Source organism: Bos mutus, chromosome 19 (assembly GCF_027580195.1).
Source record: "Bos mutus isolate GX-2022 chromosome 19, NWIPB_WYAK_1.1, whole genome shotgun sequence".
Taxonomy (NCBI): Eukaryota; Metazoa; Chordata; class Mammalia; order Artiodactyla; family Bovidae; genus Bos; species Bos mutus.
In genome coordinates, this window is record NC_091635.1 from 7,931,286 (window position 1) to 7,951,449 (window position 20,164).

At 59.5% G+C, this 20,164-nt stretch overlaps 1 protein-coding gene across 1 annotated transcript in view; it reads right to left on the bottom strand.

The window, feature by feature from the left end:
• Positions 1–23: 23 nt before the first annotated feature.
• Positions 24–20,164, bottom strand: part of UBE2O (ubiquitin conjugating enzyme E2 O) — a 49,161-nt gene continuing 29,020 nt past the window's right edge. Inside the window, 17 exon segments of the mRNA XM_005908021.3 lie at positions 24–2,090; positions 2,204–2,261; positions 2,369–2,572; positions 3,523–3,659; positions 3,858–4,554; positions 5,328–5,417; positions 5,949–6,077; positions 6,171–6,283; positions 6,510–6,664; positions 7,003–7,475; positions 7,679–7,829; positions 7,977–8,086; positions 8,360–8,503; positions 9,151–9,214; positions 9,719–9,816; positions 11,864–11,974; positions 12,082–12,141. Of these exon segments, the coding sequence (XP_005908083.2) occupies positions 1,432–2,090; positions 2,204–2,261; positions 2,369–2,572; positions 3,523–3,659; positions 3,858–4,554; positions 5,328–5,417; positions 5,949–6,077; positions 6,171–6,283; positions 6,510–6,664; positions 7,003–7,475; positions 7,679–7,829; positions 7,977–8,086; positions 8,360–8,503; positions 9,151–9,214; positions 9,719–9,816; positions 11,864–11,974; positions 12,082–12,141 (3,453 nt within the window). The 3' untranslated portion in view covers positions 24–1,431.

The following is a 20,164-nucleotide window of genomic DNA, read 5'->3' on the forward strand; positions in this document are numbered from 1 at the left end:
GTAATGAGCCAAACCAAAAAAAATGCAAGTAAAAAAAAAAAAAGTTTAATCACACAGCACTTTATACAGATATCTTAAGCAATAGGCATTCACATCTCCACGTGAACAACGCACCGGGAAGCACAGCCCCGCCAGTCACTCTGGGTGATCCTCAAACAAGACCCCGACTCCGGCCTCCAATCGCCGCAGCCCTGGTCTGGCCCCCGTCCTCCCCCGCGCTGCCGCCGGCCGCGTGCTCACGGCGGCCCAGGTGTGGAGCCAGCGTAAGGCGGACAAGACACATCATGCTTTGGCTTCTTATTTTGTCTCTTTTTTTTTCCTAGTAAGAGTTAATATTTTTTGATTTATTCTTTCAATCTTAAATATTACATTACATACACCAAAAATTACATAGCTGCAATGTGCTCAATGGCATCCCCTTCACCTGGAGCTTCACATTATCAAACGCTTAGAAAACTTGTAAACCTCTGGGCCCAGCTCTGCGAGGGAAAACCCTGCTGGCCGCCACTCTGCCACATCGAGCCTGCGGTTTTAAGCGCAGGGCTGACAGGCTGTGTTCTTGTCTGGGGCGGGGAGAGGGCTGGCCCACTCTGAGTTCCATGAGCTGCGTGCCACCCCTGCCGGCGTGAGCACTGGACACAGGAGGGGAGAGGGCCCGAGTCCACGGGAGAGGCCCTCGTCTGTGCTGCTGCTCCCGCCTCCGGGGACCTCAAAGCCAGAGCTGCGATCCCCCTCACCCCGAGGGGCAGGAAGGGCAAGGCACCTATAGCCGTGTCTTCCCAGCAGCAGCTCCCTGTCCTTACCCCGTGGCAGCGTGCGAGGGCCACCACCTCCCGGGCGTCGCCATGCACCCGGCCTGGTGCCCACCTCTCGCAGAGAGCAAGTTCAACAGGCCAGGGCCCAGCCGGGAGTCAGTGGCGGCGGCACCGCTCTGGGGAGGGTGGCCGAGCTGGGGGGCGAGGGAAGACCTGGCAGGTGGTGGCGACGGGCGGGCCCGGGACACCAGGAAGCGTCAGCGGGACTCGAGAGGGCAGGCGGGACGGGGCAACCGCCGCGGGCAACCCACATTTCATGCAAGGCACGTCCACGTGGCCTGTGTTCTCCTGTGTCAGACCCCAGGGAGAGCCCACCCCTGCCCTGAGGGCGAGACGGCGCGGGAGGAAGCGCAGGGGCACTCTGCCTGGGACTACAAGGGGAAAATCAGCTGCGCGGTTCTGATTTCCTTTGCCACAGGGCACCTGCCTGTTGGAAGATTGCTTCGGAATACAAATGGCAGCATCTCAAGAAACTTCCTGCACGTCAGCAGCAAACTCACCTTGGGAGGAGGGGGCAAAGGGCAGGGGGCGGGGCCTGCACTGGGACAGGGGAGGAGAGGGAAGGGGGGAGGCCTCTCCCTGTGGCCACCTACGTGCCTTCCTCCGGGGCTGCTGGCTACTTGTCCCCCGCGCTCTCGGGCATGCCCGCCTCCGTCAGGGCAGCCCGGAACTGCATCAGGACTCCCCGGATGCTCTTGACGAAGCCCTTGGAGAGCGGGAAGAGGGGGAAGCCGAGGTCAGGGTAGCCGCTCTTCTCGGGCAGGAAGCTCCGGTAGCTCTTTCTCCTCTTCTTTGGCTTGACGCTGGGCGGCACCGAGGCGTCGGGCGGGGCCTCCGAGGCCTGCTCCGTGCGGTCCCTGGGGGCTGAGGCCGGGCCCTCCGAGTCTGAGCCCTGGGAGGCCTCCCCGGGGGCTAGCCCCCCGTCCTCAGGTTCCTCTCGGCCGAAGTCTGAGAGCTCGGCCACAGCCGGCGGCTCCGGCGAGCTGCTGTCCTTGGGGAGCCCGTTGGGCAGCGCCTGGGCCCTCTCCAGCAGGGCGTGGGTTTCCAGCCAGGACTCGATGCGGTTCACCAGCCGCCAGCCACCGGTGCTAAAGTGCTGCCGGATCTCCTGCTCAAAGACCTCGGGTGGCCGCCGGACCAGCTGGGTCATGGACTGTACCACGCGGATGAGGGCCATCTCGTTGTAGCAGCGGCTGTTCTCGTAGCCCTCTTGCAGGCCTCGGTCGCTGTCAAAGCCTGCCTCGTTGTAGTACGGTTCGTTCACCAGGATTAGACCTGAAAGAGGGAAGGGGAAGTCCCTCAGGGCTGGCCCAACCTCCACCCCTAGACGGGAGGTCAAGGGGCGCCATGGCCAGAGTGATGGTGCCCTCCAGCCGCACCCCGCCTACCTTGGATGGAGATAAGCACCTGGAGAAGGCTGGATTTGCTCGTCCACCTCTCTGTCCCCTGCAGCACACACACACGCACACACGGTGCACACTGATCAGTTGTGTCCCAGACGCCTGCCCGGACTGGCCTGCCCCCACCCTCACCGCGAGCCAGCGCTGACCCACCTTTCCAATCCAGGTGCCCAGGAGGCTGACGCACACCTTGCCGTTGTCATACAGGTTGGGGTTCAGGCGGCCACTGCACTGGGAGAGGTAGCAGAAGTGGGGGGGCACGGCCGGGTAGATGTTGGGGAGCTGGATGTCGAACAAGTAGAGGCCGTCCTCGTAGGGGGTGCGAGTGGGGCCCTTGATCAGGGCCGAGAAGAGGTCCTAGAGGGGGGTACAGGGAGAGAGTGGGGAGGTTGATGTGGGCATCGGGCACCCGCACATGGAGCCCACTTCCAGTCTTCCAGGGTGCCGTGCGGCTGCAGAGGGAGCAGGAGCGGCCCCAGGATCCACACACCCGCTGACAGCGACAGAGAAGCTGAATGCAGACAACTCTGTACAGACCCACTTGGCACCTCTTAACTCCTGGCATGAAAGGAATTTTCCAAACTGGTTTTTATCTTACTTTTTTTTTTTTTAAATAAACTACTACTTGTAAGTTGCATTCCTCAAAACACCACTGTGACCTCCCCCCGCACACCCCACCACCCCATGAAGGCAACGACGACAACCAACAAGAGGAAAGATCATTCCAGGATGGCACGGCTGCACTGGCTTCGAGGGATCTAGAGGGGTGAGAGGATCTGGACTCGAGGACAATGCTCTGTCAGTCATTAAGGAGGCTCTGCACACACGAGACCCAGGCTGAGGGCCGGGGCAGGGGCACCATCACCAGGGCAACGCCACCAGCCGAGAGACCGCCAGGGCTGAGCGGACCGGCGGAGTGCCGGCAGGCCCGTTCCACAGCGTCCCTTTCCCATGGCCCCTTTCTCCAGGGCTGGGCCGGAGGTGAGCCTCCTAAAGTCACTGCCCCTGGGGCTGGGTCAAGGACCGGTCAAAGGATAATACAGCTTTTCCTGTAACATTCTAATTTTTCAAAAAAAGAGAGAAGTCAAGTAACGTATTACATAATTTTAAACTAAGCTTTAAAAGGGCGGCTGTCTGGTCTAGACACAGCTGTGGGAGATTTGTTGGAGCCTCTCCTGCCCTGTGAGGAGGGGCTGCAGGCGGGCGGCCTTGCGGGTGTCCCCCAGGCCTGCAGGCCCAGGGCCTGAGGCTGCAGCCTCCGGAGTGCCCACCCGGACGCCTGTGCCTGCCCAAGCCCGCCTACTTGCCATTCTGTCCTCAAATGTCTTGACCATGATGCCATCAGGCAGTGAGGTGGCCAGCAGTGCCATCTCCTTCCGCACTGTGCTGAAAAACTTCTTGGCTTCTGGAGGCTGGAACTCAATTTTCTTAAAAGAGTGATTCGCTAGAGGGGGAAAGAGGGTGGTCAGTCCCTCAGGCGAGGCCTGGGAACGCCAACCGGAGGGGCAGCGGCGGCTGAATGTGCTCCCCAGACAGGTGGACAAAGCCCCCGCCTCCCCTGCCGCCCTCTCCTGGCACGGGGACTGGGGCCCACTCCAGGGACAAGGCGCCCTGGCCCTGGAGTGAGGCCAGACGAACTCACAGGGTGCGAACTCCAGCACCGAGAAGACCTCGCCCTTGGCGCTGGTGAATGTGACTCCAGGCTTGCCGCCGCACTGCTGGCAGAGCACCGGGGTCTCACTGGGCCACTCGGCCTTCACTGGCGACTGCCCCTCGGGCTTGTCCTCCTTGCGTTCCGTCTCCGGCACCGCCTCCATCTTCTCTTCCTCGGCGATGGCCACATTGTCCAGGGTCTTCTTGAGGTTCTCCTGCAGCTTCTTGATGTCATCTAAGAACTTCTTCTCCCGCGTGGGTTTCTCAGGCTCTGCCGTGGGGGAGGTGGGCGAGCCTGTCAGCAGCTGCTCCACCGTCATGTTCTTGAGGCTCTCCAGGATCTTGATGGCTTCCTTGAGCTCCCGGAAGCTCTTCGGGGGCCCGTCCTTGCCCGCCTTCTCCATCAGCCCGGCCACGGGGGCGGCCATGGCCACGGCCCCCTGGATGGCGGCCGTGGCGGCCTCCTCGCTGATCACCACACCCTTGTCCTCCTCTGGGGCTGCCGGCTGCTCGGCGGTGGGGATGGGGGGCTCCTCTATCTTGGGGTGCTCATCCTCCACCAGCCCATTGTCTGTCTCCCAGCTGTCACTGTCGTCTTCCCACTCGTCTGAGGATGCTCCACTGGTGCTGCCTTCCACTGAGTCGTAGTCCGACTCCTCGATCTCAGACTCGATGTTGTACAGGTGCTGAGGGGAGATGGGGCGCGGGCTGGTCAGAGGCCCTCTGCCAGGGACCCTGAGCCTCAGAGCTGACACTGACCGGGCGCCCTGAGGCCTCAGCAGCCCTGCCGCCCTTTCTCCCTTTCCTGCTCTGGCCTCGCGGTTGGGCCTCTGCGCTAGGTGGTCCCTAGGCCTCTGGGAGGCACCCCAGCCCAGCCCCTGGGTCCAGGGTACAGCAAATGCCAGTGCCAGCCTCCTCGTCACTGACCGCACTTGGTCCGCTGGACCGCGGCAGACTCTGTGACTCTGTTCCCGTTCCTGGAATGGCCTCCTAGACGAAGGGGGAGCCACCCCTTCGTCCATCCTGTACTGGCACAGGGAGAGGGGAGCTGGGGTGTGAGCATCAGATCAAACGAGGGGCACAGAAATGGAGCTGCGAAAGCCTGTCCATTCCTGCCCCCCGATCTGTGACAGTTTCCTAGAAGTGGTGGGGGAAGGCTGCTTCTTACAGGGCGCAACCTGTGCATTCTCAGCGCAGTGAAATAGGGATCCAGGTAGATCTGTGAGAACCTAGACATGCCTGGCAACCAGGAGCCTGCCAGGTGGGGCGGGACAGTTGGGCCCACTGCAGGCAGCCTCTCCGCTCTCCCGACTCTCATCCGGGGCTCTGGGTGTAACACTGCCCTTCCTTTCCCCAAGACCCTGCTCCCCAAAAGAAGATTCCTTTTCCAGGAAGGCCCTGAGCCCTTGGCCTGGCTGTCACAGTCTGGAGCTGAGCCATGGGCTCCCGGGGGTCTCACCTGGGGCAGGATGATGGTCTTTGAGTTGTCAGCCCACACCACCTCCACTTTGCTGCTGACATCCACGCGGGCTACCTGGCCTACCGATGGCTGCAGTGGAAACAGGACGGGGTCAGGGGCAGCTCTCCGAGAGTGAGGGCACAGGCAGGGCCGTGAGAATGGAAGCGGTGTGGGCGCCGGCCAGAGACCAACGTGAGTACTTGAGAGCACAGCCCTCTGGCTGAAACACCGCCAATATCGCTGTCCACTGAGCCTGGTCTCTCTGGATGCCCCCTGGATGAGGCTCCAGCCTTGGGGCTCTGGTACCCCTTTCTCCCCTGCCCAGAATCTGCCTGACCTCACCACATGTCCCCACTTGTTCCCTGGGGCCCAGCTCAGAGTCACCTCCCCAGGCCTTTCCTGTGCTCCTACGGCACCTGCCACCACGCTCACAGGACTGAGGACAGGGCTGGGCGCCCCTAAGAAACCACCCATGGAGCCCGGGGAGCAGCTGTGTAGACCGGCAGGCGGGCCCTACAGGGGGCGGGGCGGGGCGCGGCGGGGCCGGGCACCTCCTTCGCGGGGCGGGGCGCCCTCTGGCGGCATCGACAGGTACTGCAGCGGCCGTGCAGGACGCCCTACCTCGTCCTCCTTGTGCGGGGCTCCGTCCTCAGCGTTACCGATTCGGATGACGATGTCAGTTGTGCGGAACCGGAAATCAGGGTGATCGGCGATGTCGTAGACGCTCACGTCTTCCTCCTCTCCGATCAGCTAGGGCGGGATGGGCGGTCGTGAGCCTGGGGGCTCTATGCCCAGCTCACCAAAGCCCACCCTGAAGGAGACACGGGGGCGGCCCCTGCTCACCTCCACGTCGTCACCGCTCGGCCGCAGCTTGAACCACTTCACCATGCACGTGCGGCCCACGTGGTCCCCAGACTGCACCACGCCATAGACAGCGGGGTCCGGACAGCTCTGGACTGTGGACCCAGAGCAGGCGAGGAGTGAGCTAAGGCACCCTGTTGGGGCCACCAGCTGCCCCCACAGCCGGCTGCAGGTAAAGCACAGGAGCCCAGGACCCACTGCTTCCCTGGCTTGGTCAGAGAAGGCCAGAAAGGCTGCCCCGTCCATAGCGGGAGCCACCTCCCAGGGGAGGCCTGATGCCAGACCTCCTGACCCTTCCTCCTGAGCCGCGCCCGGCACTACCTCGCTTGTCCACCACGAAGTCTCCGGGGCAGAACTCGTTGTTGTCCAGGTGGTGCACAGGGAAGAGGTCATTGGAGCGGATGTTGCACTCCACGGAGCCGTCCTGCCACATCACGTCCGCCGAGGTCATCGTGGTCACCACCTCCACAGCCACCCTGCAGGCGGGCCAGTGAGCAAAGGCCAGGGATGCTCCCTCCCCACGTGCCCTCCCTGTGGGCTTGGCAACTTGGAACTCAGCTTCAGGCAGGAGGGAGGAAACAGCGCTGCTCCCCTGCAGTCTCCATGCCCAGCATCTTCCAGAGAATCCCTCAACCCTGGTCTCACCCTCTCCCGTTCTCAGATCCTTCCATCCCACCTGGCCGACCCCAGGCACCCCTGAGCCCGCATGGGGCTTCATACCACATGTGCACCCATGAGCCCGCCTGCGTGCAGGTGCCAGGGAACGGTCTCGGGCTAGACACCCAGCCAGGAAAGAGGGTGCCCCTGAGTCTACCTGTCCCCCGGCTTGAAGTCGCGTGTGATTTTATTCTTCTTCCTCTTGTGTTTCCTCTTTAAATTCTTTATTGACAAGGGGATGCTCTTCTTGCGACTCGTGCCGCTGCCGCTCTGGGAGGAGGTGGTGGAGCTGGCGGAGGAGGTCACCGAGCTGGTGTCGTCTGTGTCGTCGGCGGCCTCATCGTCCGCGTCCTGCTCGGCCGAGTGCAGCCTGTCGTCCCCACCCTCCTTCAGCAGGAAGGGGGGCAGCTGCTCACCCGCCTCGTGGGCCTCCTCTGGGCCCTCGTCCTGCATCTCCACTGGGCTGGAGGACCCATCGGGCGTCTCCTCGGGGCTGGCGGAGCCCGTTTCGCTCTTGGCTTTGGCCGCCCCCTTCTTGCCTGCGTCCTCCATGGAATGGTCCCTGGAGCACTGGACGTCCGGGGAGCAAGATGTGATCCTCACAAGCTGTTTCTTCAGGAGGCGCTTCACCTGCCGGCAGAGCGGGAGGGCGGGCGCCATGGAGAGCTGACTCCAGGCAGCTCGGTCGAGGGGTGACGGCTGTATACACCTAACTGGCCTGCAAGGGTCATCAGGGCTGCCCCCCAAGGCCTAAGGCACAGACCTTCCTGCTGTGGAAATGGCTCAAGGCCAGTTCCTCAAACGCCCGCCAAGCCCCAACCCCGAGGACATACCTTCTTGGCCACAGAGCCCTCCCCCTGGGCGCAGTGTTTTTCTGGACATTCACAGGCAATCTTGGCCGGCTCTACCTTGGCTGGGAAGACATACAGACAGCGCTCCCCAAGCTGCCGCTGAGCATGGTCAAAGCATCCGAGACGCTTCACCCTGGGAGGCGAGAGGGAGAGGGGAAAGGCAGACACTAGGCGAGGGGGTCCTCGGCAAGCCCCCCGGCATCTGTGCCTGTGGCCCAGAGACTTGCTTGGGGACCACCTCTGGGGCTGCTGGAGCAGGGGGCGTGCTGGGGCCGCTCACCTGCCTAGGTTTTCCTGGGTGATGACAGAGGGTGGGGGGCTGACGCTGTCCGTGCCCCCTGGACAGAAGCTCTTGGTGATCCAGGTGACCTTCAGCTCTACAACCTGCACCTGGGGAGGCGGGCGGACAGGCCCGGTCAGCAGACTAACGCCGCTCGCTCCCGCAGCCGTCCTCCAGAGCGGGAGGCAGGTCTACATCGTAGTTCAGACCCTCCCAGAGGTCACGGAGGCCTCCTCCCTCCAGAAGGGCCCAGCGGACCTGCCACTGGCCACCTCCCTCCTTCGCTCAGCCCGGGCTCCCCGTCCTCAGAGCAGCCCCCTTCCAGGCGAGGCAGGCTGGGCAGGAGTGCCCGGGCCTCACTCCCTGCCACGCCTCCTCCTTACCTCTTCGACCACCACGCGGAACTTGCTCTTGGTGCTGAGCACCGGCTTGACGCCCGACAGCCACTGGACGCTGGAGAAGATCTTGGCAGGGCCAATGAGCACCTGGCCCGGGTAGAAGCCATAGGAATCATCGAAGAAGAGACCCTGCAGGATTGGGGGCCAGAGGAGGGTCCCTGTGAGTGCTGCCTCTTAGGGGGCGGGGGCAGCAGTGTCCACACCTGCCGTCCACCCCAGGCCTCCATGCTCCACACCACCTAAGACTGCAGAGTAGCACCTCTCAGACCTCAGATGCACACAAACCGCCAGGGGTTTTACTCACTAAAAGGCACGGCTGGCCCATCCTGCTTACAACAAGCTCTCGGGCCACAACAACGCTGCTGGTCTGGGGGGACAAAGCTCTAAGAGCGGGGGTCCCCAAACCTGCTTGATCACACACACTCTCCTAGTATTACTTACACACTGTCATTCACCACTGCTCTAAAATGTCACATCACAGTAAAATACTGTGTACACTCCAAGAAAAAGGGAGATTTTAAAAGGATGAGATAAAAACTTAACAAAACGCAAAGAAAGTTCTACTGCTTCCTGCAAACACCCAAGCTTTTACACCTTCTGATACACACCCCCTCCTTCCAGGAAAGCACTGGCTAAGACCACTGGTCGCCCCGGGCCAGACCCCGGCTCTCTGCCGAGAAGCCCCTAAGCTCCCTCCTGCAGAGCCCAGGGCTGAGGAACAGGAGACGCGCCCCCCACCCGCGGCCCCCCAGGCTCCTGGGGTGGAGCCAACGTACAGAGTCGCTGACGTGCGGGCAGACGTCGTAGAGCTTGGCGCCATCCTCCGTGTTCATGGAGCACCTGCAATAGGGGGCGGGGGCTTGGTGGGCACCGGACCCAGTCCCTGAGTCTCAGGGGAGGCGAGGCAGCCAGGACCCCGGAAGGAGCTGGTCAGTGTCCACAGGACTTGTGTGGAGGCGTCAGTGCCTTTGCAGGCCTTAAAATGGGTAATTCACCCTCCGCCCACACCTTAGTCCCTGCACTGGAACAAGGAACTCTCTAAAACAAACAGGACTCAGCCAGCAGATTTCAGCGTTCACCCCCTTAAAGTGCCTGAAGGAGAGCATCAGCCCCTCTTGGGGGTCCTATGTGATGACGAGGGTCTCCCCAAGCCAGGGTAGAGCGAAGACCAGGAACTGAGCCGGAGAATCCAGCCAGGCTGACAAGGAGACCAGCCCAGGGTCGGGCCCTGAGACGCAAGGCCTGCAGCCCCTGGCATGGCCCTCGGGGGACCTAGGATGCACCCCTGCCCCTTCCCCAGCGGCCCCGCCCTGCGAGGGCTCCTGTGTGGTGGGGAGACCGCACCTGGCGCCGTTGGACAGTTTCAGGATGATCTGGTTCTTCAGGTCGTAGACCTTGCCCAGCCAGCAGTCGTAGGCGATGTAGTCCCCGTACATGAAGGGCTGCAGACCAGACAGACAGGCGGTGAGAGACGACGGAGGACTCTGGTGTCCAGAACCCTCGTTCCTCTTGGCCCCACAGACGGCAGGAAGGCTCCATGTGGGTCGGACCTAGTAACTGTGCAGCAAGCTTCCCCCAAGAGTCCCCAGCTGCTCGCCCCCACAGGGGCAGAGGCTGGACGGCCTTCTGAGGACACAGGACACGTGAGTGGGAGTGAGCTGGGGTGGGTGGTTACACAGTAAAGTGATTTAAATAAACAGATAACTATATGGAGGATATCAAGAGCCAAGTCTCCCTGCTGGGGACAGCAGCCACTAACACAGGAAGGGGAAGAGAGAGGAGCTGGACTGGGGTCAGAGGGATCAAGACGGGCTCACACATCTGAATACGTACACAAGATGGGCACAGGCACATTTAGACGTGCGTGCTTATCCACCTACATACACATATAGACGTGTGCACTTATCCACCTAGATACACATACGTGGATTCCCTAGCGCTGCCCTGAATGGGGCCCAGGAGCAATCAGCACACCCAGTTTGCACTGAGACCATGGCTTTTGAAAGAAACTAGGGCTCGCTGAAGAAACGGCTGATTCTAGTCTGGATCAGAAATCAAACAATATGGAAAGTAAAGTGTTTTTTAAAAAAAATGGTGGAGACATGTCAAAAGAGCACAGATGCCAGCTTGAAGGGGTTCCTACTGGCCAAATCTGGGTGGGATCACTGAAGCAACAGAACAAGTAACGGATTACAACCAATGAATAAAACAGGACTCTCTGCATCTGATGTAAAAAATGAGGAAATAAATGGCACAGAAAGTACAGCTCTTCCATATGGTAGAATCCCAAACTCATAATAAAGCAGGCAGTGATGGTGTCATGAAATCACCATTTAGCAGCCATCAGGCTGCTGGCTGGGTCAGGTGGGAATTGTTAATGGAGGCTAAGGCTGGTGGATGGGAGTTGAGAACCACCAGTTTATTGACACAATCCCGGAATATCTCCCCACAAAACCAATATGACCGCTGGCCAAGGGGTGAAATCTGAGTTTGTTGGGAGGCAGCTCAGCAGAGCTCAACACGACTGGGGAGCAAAGAGAACGTCCCCACACTGCAGCCGAGGCACGTTCCGGGGCCAGGGAAGAGCTGAGCGGTATTTCTGGGGCAGTTCTGCCAGAAGCGCGGGGCCCGAGGCTGTCACGGGCACTGTCGGACGGCCCCATGCTCGGGGTCACCCAGGACAGGGAGACAAAGCAGGACTGGGAACTGCTCCAGCCTGGGGAGGTCAAAGCACTGACGACTGAGCGTGCGCTCCTGATGGAGGCCGGGTCAGAAGGGGAAAACAGAGATTGATGGAACAACTGAGTGGGTCTGTGGATGGACAGTAACGGGTCAAGGTCCCAATCTAGGGGTTTGAATGGTGGTTAAATAGGAGAGTGTTTCTGTTTTGGGAAAATATACACTTAGTACTCGGGGGCAGATAGAATCATATCTGTAGCTTGCTTTCAGAAGTTTCAGAAAAGCAGGGACTTCCCTGGCTGTGCAGTTAACACGTGGCCAAGGCAGGGAGGGGGGTACGGGATCGTTCCCTAGTCAGGGAACTAAGATCCCACACGCTGCATGGTGTGCCAAAAAAAAAAAAAAGGTTAAAAACAAAGTTTCAGAAAAGAGGAGAAAAGAGAGGCGGGGAGAGAGGGGTGGGTAAGAGGGAGAACAGGCAGGAGCCAGTGCTGACGCGGCACCAGGTGTGGCTCCCGAGGCTGCGGGAGACACGGCACCTACAACCTTCAGCAAGCTTGGAATCGGAAATGCATAAACTACTGGAAAAAATTGTTTCAAAAACGACGACACAAAGTCTTAGAAGAGAAAGGAAACCAGCCTTGTCTGCCAGAGACATAAAGCGCCACCTGACCTCAAGTCCGGATGGCTGACACGTGAGAAGCGCCACAAGCTGCAAGGAGAGGCTGAGCACTGGGCTTGGCCGCTCGACCTGGAAGATGCTGCGGAGAGAAGCAGAGCCCCGTGGGGGGAGGCCGGCAGGGGGCTCACCCAGATGTGCTGCAGGTCCTTGCTGTTGACGGGGTAGACGATGCAGTTGGTGCCGATGAGCTTGACGGCGCAGTCAATGTTCACGTCGATCACGGTGCCGCACTGGCTGTCCTGCGGGCGAGAAGGCATCCAGGCCCAGGGAAGGTGCCCTGGGGGCCACCCCAGACCTGCCCCGACCTGCCCCAGGGCCATGCCCGCCGGGTGGGACGGGGACTCACAGTGGAGCGCATGTGCCGGACCACATCGCGGGGCACCACGGAGCGGTCCTCGAGCTTCAGCTGGAACAGAGAGCGGAGAGTGAGAGCTCGGCCTCCAGTAACAGGGGGTACGGCCTCCTCCCAGCTACCACCTCCTTAGTGCAGCAGCGCTTCACTACGTGCAGCCAAGCGCAAAAACCCCGAGTTCCCCGGGGCTTTCCCAAATCCCACACGCCCTTCCCCGGCACCTGGATCTGGGGACAGGACCGCACTCTGATCAGGGACAGACCAGGGGCAGCCTCCCCGGTCCACGGTGAAAGTCGAGCTCACTGGAGGGAACTGATCACACCGGAAAGGGTGGCTAAGCGACAGACCATGGAAAGCCTCACTTAAACGAGAGCAAAACATTCTGCTATGAGCGGAGTCCTGCCTCCGCCTCTGCCTGCCCTGCGCCCCTGCCGCTGAGTGCTGGGGAGGGTGGGCTGGAGGAGGAGCATGACGCAGGGCTGGAGGGCACCCCGAGGCAGCTATCAGCCGCACCACCTTCTAATCTGGGCTATCCTGCCCAGCCAGCTGGAGCCTGCTCCTTATCGACAGTCCCGAGGAGCACTGTAGGCTGATGAGTAACTCAGGACGCCAACCTCTGTGCACAGCAAGTGCTGACCCCTTCCCTCCATGACTGTCCCCCCACCTGCCCCTGGGCACAGGATCCCCACAACAGCCCGACGGTTCTCCACTGAGCCAGCCCACCTTCTGCACTGGCCCCCCAAGCCTGGGGAGGCTCCTCTGGGGTTCTTCACTGTATCCTGGGAACAGGGGGGCTCTGGGACTGCCCACCTCCCTAGCGCAGAACCTCCAAGACCCCAAACGAGGAGGGGGGAGGAGCTGTTCCCACAGACACCCAGCTGAAGACCCTCAGGGTTACTCTCGCCACTGCAGAACCTGGGGCCTGGAAAGGCGACCTCCATGAGGTGGCCTGAGGTACTGAAAAGGGAGACACTCAAGGTCACCGAAACCCCTGCATCCGTGCAATGTGACTTATGAAACAAGGAAAGCGGAAGCAACGGGCCTGCCACCAACAGGCGACCGAGATGCTCCCACAGGGAGCGAGCCCCGGGTTAGGCACAGCGGACCTTTGCCGGAGACGAGACGGCGCAGCAGCCCTTGGGGGCGCAGAAGGTTCACAAGGCGGTGAAAGCACAGACGGCCCCCGGGCGCCTGGCTCAGGGTCAGCGCTCAGCCAGCGCCCACTGGCTGGTGACCCCAAGTTCAGGCTCCGAGACCCCAGGAGGCTTCCAGGGGCCATGTGGAACTCTGCCAAGAAGGTACTGGAATGACGGTGCCGTTTTGCTAACTCAACCAACCTCCTGTCCTCTAACCCTCTGGGTCCAAATCCCCGGGTAGGACATGGTATTTTCAGTGTGCTGTCCCGCTCTATCTCAAACCTCTGCTCCCATTTTAGACTTCAAAAAGCCACAACTACAGGTCTTTCCAAGTTGCCATGGAAACCAGGAGTTGCAGCGAGGGGAAGCCCTCTAGGAGAGGGGCTGTGCTGCGAGGGGTGGGAGGCGACCCTGCATCTGGCCGTGAGGTACAGCAGCCCCACCTCACGTTGGGGTCGGTCCCTGAGAGCGTCCTGGGGAAAGGATGGGAGTGGCCCGGGGCGGACCCTGAGTCGGTACAGTCCCGGCAGGGACACGGCCCAGCCCTGCTGCCCCCGTGGGTGGAGGGGATGCTGAGGCTGTTGCTCGGAGGCCCAAGAAAGAATGCCACAGCTCATGAAAGCTGGCATCGTGGCCAGGCCAGGGGTGGGCTTTCTCCTTCCTCCCCTTGCGCAAGTGCTGCCAGGATGTGGGAGAGGCAGGTCACAGAGTTCCCAGGGAGTGGAGGGCGGGTGCTGGGGAGCCAATGTGTCCACGGGTGGGGCTCTCCTGACCTGCACTCGGCCTCCTGCCAGAGCCAGACTCCCTTCCACCGTGAAGCCGGGTCTCCAGATTCTAATGCTGCAGGACAATGACAATGACACAGTGCGTGCCGAGTGGGAGTGGCAGGGATGGCAGGGAGGAGCGCGGGGCGCCGGGGCCACGATTCTGTCCACGTGCCCTCCCCTGGGAATCCCAGAAGAAGAGCACAAAATGCCCGGGAGGGCAGGATGACTCGCCAGGCTCTCCTCTCCGCTCCACAGCATTGCCTCCTGGGCGCCCGCGTGCCCCCACACCAGGCACGGCTCTCTGCACATCTGCTGGGCGCCGCCCACGGACCAGGCCTTCCCCTCGCCCTCCTCACCTCTGCCTGCCCGGGGCACGAGCTCCCGGCATCTCACAGTCTCTGGAAGGAACCCCTGCTCTGGAGGCCTCTCCTCACAGCGACAGCACACCTGGTGTGTGTCACGCTCCACACGCACGCGGTCTCCAAGCAGTTCACGTGTTTCAACCTGAGAAATCCTCCACAACTGCGTGGAACCAGTACACCATCCTGGCCTTCAGAAAAGGAGACTGGGATGAAGAGCAGATGAAGTCACGTGGGCAGGGGCACACAGCTCCTAAGTGATGCAGCCTGGACTTGAACTCAGGCAGTCCAGCTCAAGTCCATTCTCTTAACCACAGAAAAAGCTCCTCCCTTCCCAGAGCTGTAGAGACAAGAACGGAGCAGACCGCATTTCTGGCAGCTCCATGCACTCTGCAAGACAGCAATCCTTGTCCTGGTTGTAAAAGCAGTAACTGCTCTGTTCATTTCTGGAGCACATGGCAGGCAGCTGTCGTGGCTTCAGCTGGTGGACGTCATGAGGGCCCCCGAGCACCCGCCAAGGCCAAGGCCACAGGTGGGAGAAGCCTCCTGGTCTCTCTCAGCAGAGCACCCTCTGCTCCTCCCGCCCTCCAGAGATCCAGTACCCACCACAGGTGCTGGACACGGGGCCGACACCAGGGAGGCACTGCGCCTGCTCCAGGAAACGGCCAGGTTCACAGGGAGACTAAGCCAGACACAGTCTCATTCTTTGTTCGGTGCACTCTGATGTAGTTTTTATCATGATCAGCTTTAGAATTCTGAACAAGCTCTGAGGTGGTCAACTATGGTTTAACATTTCTGGAGGAGAGTTGTAGCTGTTGGAGGTTTCTGAACAGAAAAAAAAAGACAACACAACACACCAAAATAACACAGTGTCTGAGTGAAGAGGGGCTACCGGTGGTTTCTAAAACGAACGTGCATTACTTTGGAAAGACTGAGGGGCAGGAGGAGAAGACAGCGACAGAGGATGAGATGGCTGGATGGCACCACCGATTCAATGGACATGAACTTGGGCAAACTCCAGGAGATGGTGGGGGCCAGGAAGGCCTGGCGCGCTGCAGTCCGTGGGGTTGCAAAGGGTCGGCTACAACTTGGCGACTGAACAACCGCAACAGCAGCTGGTTTACAATCCTGTGTTAGTTTCAAGTGTATAGCATGGAGATTTGTTTCTGTGAGTTTTTTTCTTGGTACATTTATTATAGCTTATTATAAGATCCTGGGTATAATAATTAATTCCCTGTGCTTAGACACTTTTGGGACATGTCTGAGGGATGTGCCTGGTGGAATCCAAGAACACATGTCCTTTGCCTCCACTGCCTCCTCTGGAAACGAGTAGCAAACAACATGCCCACCACCCAGGGGGAGCGGGGAATTCCTGCACCTTTGGGGGTGGGGGAGCCAGGCTTCAGGAGAACAGGCACTGCTGAGACAGGTCCTGCTCTGACTCAGCTTCCATTCAGTGAAGCACAGGAAGAATTACTCGCGCGCGCACACACACACACACACACCCACCCACACACACACACCCACCCACCAGGTAGTGCCATAGGCCGTACAGAAAATCAAGGCACTACCAGGCAATGTATGCGGGAGTGACTGGAAGTGGGAGGTGAGCACGAGTGAGTTATTTTAAGTGGGTGCTCAGGAAAGACCATTCCAAAGTGACATGTGACCAGAGGTCTGGGTGTATTAAGGGAGGGAGCTTGCCAAGCAGACAAGAGAGCCGCCCCAAAGACCCGGGAGCCTGTGCCTGGAGTGTTCAATGGCCAGCAGAGGCTGTGACAGCAGCAGTGAGCAGGAGGCGAGGCCGGGTGTCTCAGGCCTCAGAGAAAGCACCGGGGAAGGACCCGAGAGTCCACCCTGAGTGAGGCAGAAGCTCCTGCAGCTCTCTGTGGCGGGGCATGCTGGGAGAATCACCTGGCGATTGGGCAGAGAAGATGCTGCAGAGCAGGCAGTGGGACCAGGCAGCCCAGAGTTCTCAACTGCGCAACTGTTCCCCCAAGAGGACACATGCAATGTCTGTGGACACCTGGCTGTCAAGGCTGGGGGAAGGGGCTCCTGGTGGGTGGAGGCCAGGGATGCTGTTAAAACATCCAACAAACCACAGGACAGCCCACGGCGGAGAATGATCAGCCAAAGCATCACCGGTGTGGAGGCTGAGGAGCCCCGAGGCTGCTCCCAGGTGAGCCCAGCGGTGTGGACACCAGAGGTGGGTTAAGGGATCGCCCTCTGGCTGCTTCCTGAGATCAGAACTGACGGGGAGCTTCAAGCCGGAAAGCAATGTAGCGGCACAGGAGGGAGTGGGGACCCCGCGTGGGGGACGGCCACCTGCAGGGAGGCTGCACACGTCCATCCCGCCCCTTTCTAGGCTCCCAAGGGCTCTGCCCCTTGCCCCACGGGCCGCCCAAGGCGCACACAGCTCCCCTGCGCTGCGGCTCTGATGCTGGGCACTGATGGTGCCGCAGCTCAGGGTCTAGACCCTCAATCACAACACTGCTCCTGGCTGACCTGGGAGAATCTAAATCACTGAATAAAAATGTTCTAAGGAGAGAAAAAGACAAACTAAGGCTGATCAACTGGTTGAAAACACAAGGAAGCTGAAACAAGATGCTCCTTTCCAGTGGATCTGAACATCACATCCTGTAGGACTGGGTGGCCCTATGGGTTAGCATGCTCCGTGGGGGCCAAGCACATGCCCGAGGGATACAAGGGGCCTTTGTGCCTAGTCCCTAAGATCAGGACCCACTAACAAGGCCCCTAGCATGCGCGGGGAAGCAGTAGGAAGTTGGACAACAGGCAGAGGACGGCCCTGAAAGGAGCCTGAACGTCTGTGTTGAGGCTGGAAGCCACCCACCCACCACTGTCCTGTCAAACTCTGGAGGTCAAAACATGGGAGAGGAGGGGCCTGTGTCCTTCAGACCCAGAGCAAGAGAATCACGTGGGCTTCTCCGAGGGTTAGTGATATGGACCGCACCAGATCCTCAACTGATAATGGGAGTAGCTTCAAACTCGGGGCTCAAGGACCAGCTGTCTGCCAGCCCTACAAGGCACCCTTGGCGAGTGAGTGAAGACGTGGAAGACGGTGTGTGTGTTGGGGGGGGATGGGCCCTCTGTGACCCTGGTTGGGGTAGGGTGGTGTGGGGAAGTGGCAGGTCCAGCAGACACACTCAGACGATGAGGCTGTTTACCTAGGCCAGGACTCAAAGAACGATTCCTCAAAGAAATATGATGAGGTCAGACCAATGCTGGAAATTTCTAAAGGCCTGCTATTCCCAAGGGGTACAAACAATCGGAGAAACACGATCCCTCCTGCCCCTCGAGCCAGCACAGTGATCACTGCGGGGTGGGGGTGGGGTCGGGTGGGGGGACTTCGGGTCCCCTAACCAGTTCCCCTCGCTCCCTCAGCCGAGGTCACAGAGGCTGCAGTAGGTCCCAGTTCTGCTGCCCTTGAGTCCACTTGGCTGTGAGAACCCGGGCTCACTGCGGAGGCTGCCCTGTGCACTGCAGAGCGAGACGGGGGCGGGGGCACGCTGGCCACTGGCTGAGAAGCCCAGCTCAGTTTGGGGGGTGAGACTAGAGGAAAACTATTCAATAGGAACTTCGCTAAAACCTAGGACTGAGGTAAGTGAAATTCTTTTTAGTGTTCCTACGGATTCAAGGCTTGATAAGATTACAAAATGCGAAACAAGGAATGTATACAGTCTTTTAAAAGGATGTAGAAGGATCTGGTGCAGAGATGGGTGGGGAAAGAAGGGCAGGCCCAGGGATACTGACCACCTCCTTCCAATACAAATGCAGTCTGGAGGCCAGAGGAGCCGTGCTGGCAGACTGGCAAGTTTACGCCTTGGTGCAGAATTCCGGAAAAGCCTTGCGAATCCTAGAATGGATGCTCCCTAGAGCAGAGATTTTTTTTTCTTTTGCCATGCAGTTTCGCCTGTGCGATCCCCATTCCTGAACCAGGCCCTTGGCAGTCAAAGTGGGGAGTCCTAACCACTGGACCGCCAGGGAATTCCTGAGCAACACTGTTTCCAACCGAGGGCTCAGACCTGTTAGTGGGTTATGAAATCAATTTAGTGGGTCATGGCCAACACTGGGCTTATCACATACAGGAAGGGTGAGTACTATCTCGAGAAAACTTTTCCAGTTGCATAAATAACATACATGAGTTCTGGGTCACAACGTAAAAGGTGTAGTCAATGGTGGGTCACTTTCAAGGTGTCTGAGAGCCCCCACCCCACCCAGCTGCTCCACGGATCCTCTCTGGCTGGTCCTTTCTGGCTTGGGTTTCAGCCGGTTATATCAAGTGGAGGGAGACATTCTTCTAGTCAGAAGCTCGTCTAGAGCCAGAACCAAGCAAACGATCAAAAATCCTAGGATCCAAACGTTTACACGTAGACACTGTGGGTGGGGTTGGGGAAACTCTTAACTCTTTCTGACCTTACTTAAAATGTCAGTATGCTGGCTTTCAGAACAGTCCCACTGGGCGTGGCAGGAAACGGTACTAACTATGGGCTGGAGCTGGGCTCCTCTGTCAGCTTTCAGTTCTGAATGGATCTGGGGACCTGACTGGCCAGTGAGCCTAGTGAATGCCAGAGTAATGACTTTCTCACAGCAGTTGACCATCATGTGACTGAAAGTCCCTAAAAATCCAGCCATCAGCAAGCTGCCCACCTGAGGATCGAAGGTTTCACTAGCAAACACAAATGGCTGGAGGGCCTCACGTGCCTGCGGGAGAAGAGCTGGAAACGGCTGGGCAGTGGGAGAACAGACCAACGCTGGTGCCCCTCGCTGGAAAATTCTGTCAATCCCATGCTACAGAAACCACTCAACAGAAGCTCCGCTGAATTTGAAGACTGAGGTCAATCAACTCAATAGTTTTTTAGTGTTTTCTATAGATTTCAGAACGAGATAAGAGTACAAATACGAAGGTATGTGTCCCGGCTTTACAAAACTTAACATTTAGTTGGGGGGAGACAAAATGAAAATACCTGAAAACACTTACACGAGCAAATAACACAAAAACTTCTGTTGCCAAAGGGCAGGTGGGAAGGGCCAGGCTGCAGAGGCACCCCCCCTCCACCCACACACACCCTTTCAGACGAAAGCTGTGCTGGCCAGGCGTCTACACTCTCACCCCCCAGGGTGGTGGCCCTGTCCCCAGGGCCCCCTTGCTCCGATGGCATGCCGCAGACCAGAAGCCTGCAATCAGGGCCAGGCAATACAGCATGGCTGCATCACTGCCTGGAAACTGCAGCTGCGGCCTGCCAGCTTGCAGAGACGGCCCAAGACTCAGCATGCCCAAGGGGACAGAAAGGGGACCGCGTCCCACTGCCTAAGTGGGAGGGAGGGCCGGGCAGCTGTGCCTGGCAGTGGACCAGCGGAAGCCCAGGCAGCAGAGCTGGGTCTGCAGACGCTACAGCGCTCAGGGGGAGGGCAGCGCCCGCCTTCAGGAACTCTGCACTGCACCCAGTGTCTGGCCCCAGCCTGATCAGCCTGGCTCCAAAAAGGACAAAAGAGCCCAGGATTCCTGGATTCGGAAGGAGGGTACGAGACGGGAAGCTTCAGAGTGAGAAGAACTCCCTCCTCAAGAGATAAAGGAGAAGTCAACAGCGTGGTTTCAGGCCTGTCCTTATGGCTGGGCTGCTGGGCATCCCTGAGTAGGCAGACAGCAGGCCTAGAGAGGGCTCGGGGCTGCTCTCCAGACCCCTCCCTCTCCCCCACGAGTCTGATGTCAGCTTAGCTCGCAGAACGATGACCCAGGCTGGGAACCCCGCAGGCAGACCTTCACAGAGCTCACACTGTGCAGGAACAAGCCCTG